The following is a 7535-nucleotide window of genomic DNA, read 5'->3' on the forward strand; positions in this document are numbered from 1 at the left end:
GGCACAATTTAATGGAAATTCTTCAAAACTTGTCTGCAAAGACCTGTTGTGTTCTTAGGTATGTGCTACAGCAGTGGGGTTCGTGAAGCGGCGCCAGGACAAACTACACATCACATAGAAGAAGATCGGGTGATGCGAAGGCAGAATAAAGAACAGGTGGCTCTACTAAATACACACCAATTTAGTTTCAGTATGCAGGAAGTGTTTTTAAACAAAGGCAAAACACAGTGAAACACAGCAACAAAACACCACCAGCCTGTGGGTTTAATTAAGAGTGCTCAGATACTCACACACACACACACACACACACACACACACACACACACACACACACACACACACACACACACACACAGAGCACAATTACATTCATGACTCTGCCATGCTTGGCTCTGGGTGTGTGTGTGTGTGTGTGTGTGTGTGTGTGTGTGTGTGTGTGTGTGTGTGTGTGTGTGTGTGTGTGTGTGTGTGTGTGTGTAATGACAGTATTGACAGTCTGAAAACAGACATGTTTTAAAGCCTCTCCCTCTCATTAAGCTGTAAAGTGCCCTAACATTAACCACACACACACACACACACACACACACACACACACACACACAGACACACACTATAATTATGCACAATACAACACACAATCTCAGCTTGAAATCACGTACTGTATGGAGGGAATAATACAGATGTACAGAAAGTTGTCCGGACAGCTGAGTCACTGGCTGAAGTCATCTTCAAGCGATGGCTGAAGACCTACTTGAACTTGAACTAGCACTTTCTCCCCTGTTTGTTGTGTGTATTTATAAACAATAATAACTTTGAGCAGTGTTTAAGTCTCATCTTTAGTATGCAAACTAGTGGACCAGAGTTAATGTACTCAATGATAGAGACTTAAAAGCACTTTTCTACGTCGCTCTGGATAAGAGAGTCTGTCACCTGCTTCCAATGTAAATACATGGAATGGAAAGACGCAGACATACACACATGCTCACACATTCACATACACACATACACACACATGCTCGCATATTCACTCACGCATGCATATCATACACACAAACACACACATGGTCACACATTCACACACATGCACACATGCATACACACAAACACACACACACATTCATACACACAAACACACACACACATTCACACACATACACACATGCACACTCATACACACAAACACACACATACACATACACATTCACACACACACATACACATACACACACATGCACACACATACACACACATGCACACTCATACACACAAACACACACATACACATTCACACACACATACACACACACATGCACACATCTGCACTCATACACACACATACACATTCACACACACATACACACACACACATACACACATGCTCACACATTCACACACACGCACACATCTGCACTCATACACACACATACACATTCACACACACATTCACACACACATACACACACAAACACACACATGCACACTCATACACACAAACACACACATACACATTCACACACACACACATACACACACACACACATCTGCACTCATACACACACGGGGGCACACACAGGTAAACTCACACACAGACAAACAACCAGGGACCCACACAGGTACACACACACAGGGACTTACATAGGCACACACACACACACACACACACACACACACACACACACACACCCATTAGGCAGTAGCTCAGGTTTGTTTGTGTTTCTTTGCTCTCTTATTTAGGGGGCGTGGGCTGCATTTACATAATCTGAAAGCATTGGTTATTCTGCAGTGTCAGGGCCATTATGATTACAATGTCTTAAGATAACAGCACAAGATAAACACGCTGTAATGACTGTGTAATGACTGTGTAATGACTGTGTAATGACGCGAGCCCATTACTGGCCTATTGAAACTGATACAGCTTGTTGTCTAAATAAAGCAGTTTCTGTAAATAAAAAGCAGGACAAAGCTTCTGGCTCGTGAGCCACGGAGGCTGCGGCTCTCAGCTTGAAGCTCCGATGGACGGAGCCGGGTGTAGATTTAGTTCCCTAACGAGTGGTGAAGAAACACTCCACTCTAAAGGAAAAACTGTTCTGTGTGTGCGACGTTCAGGACAATACGCCTGGGATGAGCACAGGACAGTCTTTATCATTCTGAAGTGAAAAAAGTGTGTGCATGTGTGTGTGCGTGTGTGTGTGTGTGCATGTGTGTGTGTGTGTGTGTGTGTGTGTGTGTGTGTGTGTGTGTGTGTGTGTGTGTGTGTGTGTGTGTGTGTGTGTGTGTGTTTGTGTGTGTGTGTGTGTGTGTGTGTGTTAAAATGCTCACTCAGCTAGCATTGGCTCTAGCGAGATGCAGATCGAAGGTGTTCGATGGCTCAGTTATTTTTAGCGGTCAGCATTTCGCATCTTACACACACACACACACACACACACACACACACACACACACACACACACACACACACACACACACACAGCTAGAGTCAGAAAATATAACTTATCGGCACTTTTTGTCACCGAGTTTACTTTGTAATACCCTGCCCTGCTGCAGCAGTGAATGTTTGTTTAAAATCAGTCACCATTCCATGAACATTTGAAATAATGTGTGTGTGTGTGTGTGTGTGTGTGTGTGTGTGTGTGTGTGTGTGTGTGTGTGTGTGTGTGTGTGAGTGTGTGAGTGTGTGAGTGTGTGAGTGTGAGGAAGAATGATCAAAATAACGCCCCCCTTTTCCTCAAGTGATTCTCACAAATATTTTTCAGTTTAGGAAAACAGCGGTCCTCCCTATAACCATCTAATTCTCACACACTTTCCCTCCCCTACACACACAAACACACACACACTCCTTAAGCGTTGCGTTTTGATGCTTTATAGTTGGAAAATAGCTTAACGATTGCAAGTGAACAAACACTGCCAGAACAATGAGACAGCCTCTCAGATTTACAATTACTGGGTACACATTACAAACAAGATGACAGCCAAGCAGATGCATGTGGGGAGAGAGAGAGAGAGAGAGAGAGAGAGAGAGAGAGAGAGAGAGAGAGAGAGAGAGAGAGAGAGAGAGAGAGAGAGAGCACATTGAAAAACAGTTTAACTGTAGACTGTTTTAAACATCTGTTCAGCCATGGGTGAATTCTCTCTCTCTCTCTCTTACACACGCACACACACACAAACATACACACACACACAAACATACACACAGTATTGCTAATGTATCCAGATGTATAAAGCTGTCCAGTTGTCAGTTTAATAACAGTGCAGGGGTGTTATATTTCATATTTGCACACACACACACACACACACACACATACACAGAGAGAGAGAGAGAGAGAGAGAGAGAGAGAGAGAGAGAGAGAGAGAGAGAGAGAGAGAGAGAGAGAGAGAGAGAGAGAGAGAGAGCTGCACATTCCAGTGTTGACATATACCTTTTTTCTCTGTGTGTGTGTGTGTGTGTGTGTGTGTGTGTGTGTGTGTGTGTGTGTGTGTGTGTGTGTGTGTGTGTGTGTGCCCTGTGACAGACCTGCATCTCATACATTGTGTATTTTCCTTCGTGCGCACAGTATTTCTGTGACCTTGACCAGGATAAAGCACTTATAAAGAATAATTTGATGAATGAATATGTCAGCCAATGAAGAGAAAATGTCAATTAGACACACACACAAAAAAAAGACAAGTTTTTCACGCATCTGCTCACTGTCAAGGAGAAAGTGTGTGCGTGGACAGGTAGCGTGGCCTGTTAAAGCACTGACACAGCAAAACAGTGAAAACATCATCTCTAATTGGTCTTACTGACATCACCATGGCTGTTGTGTGCACCAAGAAATACACCAATAAACGCCATAATCACATAATTAAAAAACCTGCAACTGTCAGTATGCAGGAACTGAAAAAGTGAGAAAGTTATCGCTTATTTTCTATAGCCGTAAATGTGTCAGGAAAATAATAATAATAATAATAATAATAATAATAATAATAATAATAATAATAATAATAATAATAACATTCTTACCAGCTTTGCAGGGATCTTTGTAGTCTATGGTCTCCGTTTTCGCCTCTTCATAATAGTCAAAGCTCTCTTCATAATCTAAGCAGTTGTACACAGACACTTTGCCCCAAAAAGTGAAGCCAGCTAGCAGCAGAGAGATCCAATGCATTTTACTAGTCCGTGCTGTCCATCAAAAATAAAATAAAAAACAGCAGGGGGTGCAGGCTTGTTGGGCTTGCGCTGCAATTTAGAGGCTCGCGTGGAACCTCATTGGTCTGATACAATGAGAGACACAGGACAGAGCGGGGCTTGTGTAGGTCTCAGAGGACACACGCACACTCCTGAAGCTCCAGGGGTCAGAGTTCACTGAGAGAGAGAGAGAGAGAGAGAGAGAGAGAGAGAGAGAGAGAGAGAGAGAGAGAGAGAGAGAGAGAGAGAAAGAGGGAGTTAGTCCAGAGAATTCACTGCACTTATCTAATAACTGCGCAGCCTATTAAAAGCATTGTTACATTATCTAAACAATGTAAAAATCAATAAACAAAGACATAAAAAAGTCCATAAAAGGAGTGACTAGTAAACAATTACTCTACAGAGGCAGATTTGTCACTATTGCAGTATTACACTATATTATTAGTATTAGTAGTAGTAAGTGTTGCTGATTCTTGGTCTATAACTTAAATTCCTGACATATCTCATGAAAATGCCTTCAGGTAAGTGTCCTATTTCTCACCCGTCCTCACAGGTAGCAAACTGCTTATCTGTCCCTCAACAGTGCATCTCTTGTGCCATCTTTAAATTGAAGCTTGAATCATTTAAGGCACGTAACGAAACCTTAATGAGCTTAATCGCTCCAGTCGTAAGGAAGGGTTCGGGTCTGTTAGCTTTCTGTACAATGAGTGGAGTTTAATAGTGTATGAGAGAGAGAGAGAGAGAGAGAGAGAGAGAGAGAGAGAGAGAGAGAGAGAGAGAGAGAGAGAGAGAGAGAGAGAGAGAGAGAGAGAGAGACAGAGACAGAGACAGAGAGAGAGAGACACAGAGAGTGACACAGAGAGAGGGAGACTGATACAGAGATAGACAGAGATAGACAGAGAGAGACAGAGAGAGACACACACAGAGAGTGACACAGAGACACAGAGAGAGACTTAAATACTGGCGTATTAGGTAATAAAAGAGTCCAAGTAGTTAAACTTACCGAATGTGTCACGAGCGTCCGGTCAAATCCTTCACATCTCTCGCAAATAAAAGCCCCTTAAAAACTAACGCGCTTTTCCGACTACAGCAGCGCGTCGTTCCCCATCCGTGCGCGTGCTTCTCACGGGTTTGCGGCGGAGACATGGCACGCGCTTCTTTTTATATACCTGTGTGTAAATCTCTGTAATGCTACCTGACCTATTGTGGTCACAGGCGTCTCTCCAACAGGAACAACCGGTTTCTTTTTGGGGAGGGGAAGAGAAGGGAAGGGTGGACCGAGCCGGTAGCTGTAAAAGTAACACGATGCCTAAAATTTCAGTAATGCTCCTATAAAAGGGCGCGCGCACAGAGGCATCAGGATGTGAGGTTACTTTCCATGTAGGTGAGAGGAACCGTTATAAACTCCACTGAGCCTTCATTCACAGTGTGACATTAACAAACCCCATTTACCTCTTTATCTGGGGGCAATAAAGAGAGAGAGAGAGAGAGAGAGAGAGAGAGAGAGAGAGAGAGAGAGAGAGAGAGAGAGAGAGAGAGAGAGAGAGAGACAAAGATAGACAAAGACAGACAGACAGAGAGAGAGACAGAGAGAAAGAGAGTCAGACAGACTGAGAGAGAGAGAGAGAGAGAGAGAGAGAGACAAAGACAGACAGACAGAGAGAGAGAGACAGAGAGAGAGAAAGAGAGTCAGACAGACTGAGAGAGAGAGAGAGAGAGAGAGAGAGAGAGAGAGTCAGTCAGACAGAGAGTAAGAGAGAGAGTGACAGACAGACAGAGAGAAAAGGAGAGAGACATAGAGAGACAGATTGAATGAATATGGGGGTTTGTCTTAAACCACACTCTCTTAAAAAAGGACACCAAAATATAACTTCTTATAACAATAATAACTCCTTTAATAAACACGCGCCATTTTGTAAAATAATTAATCAATTATTATTAATTGCCAAACCGCGTATGTAATGAATGTTACAATAGTATAGTCCTGGAATCTTTCTCAGCTTGATTCACAGCTAAGGCAGAAATAAGGGAAGAGCTTTTCCTCACAGATTTGATGATTTTAATAACATTATAATAGGTTTGTTATTAATAACCTGTAAGTCTGCGGGTATCGCGCGCTCCTGTGATTGGATAAACGCAGTGCGGTGTTAATAATTGTGTGTCCCCTAAAAACCAGACTAAAAGTCCAAATCAGTGCTTCTTTATTAAATCTTATCACTAAACTAAAGCTGGAATTTTAGCACACAAGTAGAACTCGAATGGGAAACGAGTCGCGCTACCGAAACACCGAATAAACCATAAAAAGTAGCCTTAGTTATGGAGCTAGAATAAAAGCAGGCTTTTAGGTACATTTCTGAAGCTGGGGTTTACACTCCCTTGTTACATGTGTGTGTGTGTGTGTGTGTGTGTGTGTGTGTGTGTGTGTGTGTGTGTGTGTGTGTGTGTGTGTGTGAGAGAGAGAGAGAGAGAGAGAGAGAGAGAGAGAGAGAGAGAGAGAGAGAGAGAGAGAGAGAGAGAGAGAGAGAGAGAGAGAGAGCGGCAGCTTACCTTAATAAAATGCCCTCAGGGCTTCAAAGCGCAACCTCATCCTCCACGACTGTGTGTTTGTTTCCCACAAACTCTTCAGCAGCGCTTCTCCAAACTGCAACCGGACGTAATATCGGTGCTTTTGACCTCTGTTGACTCTGTACCGTTGTTTTTTTCTTTTATTTGTTTTTGTTTTTTTTTCCCCTGGAGATTAGTGAGCGCGTCGCGTCGCGTCTCTCCTCTGGCTTGCGCGCTCTCTCTCAGCCGAGCGCGCACAGATTAATCCCCCCCTCCTACCCGTGCTGTTCGAGGTAGCTGCCTGCTGACGTCACCTCATCAATCCATCAAGCTCTGCAGAACTGAAGTTCGGGGAAGCTTTCGGGGCGCGAGACACGACACACCGGTGACCGGGATGGCAAATGACAGAAGACGCCAAAGGCGAAAAGTAGCTAATACATGCTTAAAAAGTCGCCACAAATGACGCCACGGGCTTATTTGCATATTCATTGCTACTTTGCCTATTCGTCGTCATGCTTATTTGCGTATCAAAACGTCTAACATGCAGGATTGAGGGCACTGGTGTAACAGAACAGCGTTGTAGTAAATAAGCAAGAAATAAAATAATGCAATAGAAATTGAGGTGAACTTTTTTTTCACCCAAGTGTTTTATTCATCTTGTAATACAGCTTATTGTTTATTTTTATTTGTATTTTTTTTACCACCCAAGTGTTTTATTCCTCTTGTAATACAGCATATTGTTTATTTTTATTTTATTTATTTTTTTTACCACCAGGTGTTTTATTGCTCTTGTAATACAGCTTATTGTTTATTTTTAATTGTTTTT

General features: G+C 42.8%; 1 protein-coding gene across 3 annotated transcripts in view; it reads right to left on the reverse strand.

The window, feature by feature from the left end:
• The window catches only part of tll1 (tolloid-like 1), a 37626-nt gene extending 30506 nt beyond the window's left edge, over positions 1–7120 (reverse strand). Inside the window, exons 1-2 of one of the 3 annotated variants that reach the window (XM_027174564.2) lie at positions 6713–7119; positions 4001–4342 (exon numbers count right to left, since the gene is read on the reverse strand). In XM_027174564.2, coding sequence (XP_027030365.1) covers positions 4001–4145 — 145 coding nt within the window. In that variant the 5' untranslated portion in view covers positions 4146–4342; positions 6713–7119. Of the gene's footprint in view, positions 1–4000; positions 4343–5168; positions 5566–6712 lie in introns of those variants that run through there. The other 2 variants (XM_027174567.2, XM_047816631.1) reach the window with 2 other exon arrangements.
• Positions 7121–7535: the final 415 nt, after the last annotated feature.

This window comes from Tachysurus fulvidraco, chromosome 7, assembly GCF_022655615.1.
Source record: "Tachysurus fulvidraco isolate hzauxx_2018 chromosome 7, HZAU_PFXX_2.0, whole genome shotgun sequence".
NCBI classification, from domain to species: Eukaryota; Metazoa; Chordata; class Actinopteri; order Siluriformes; family Bagridae; genus Tachysurus; species Tachysurus fulvidraco.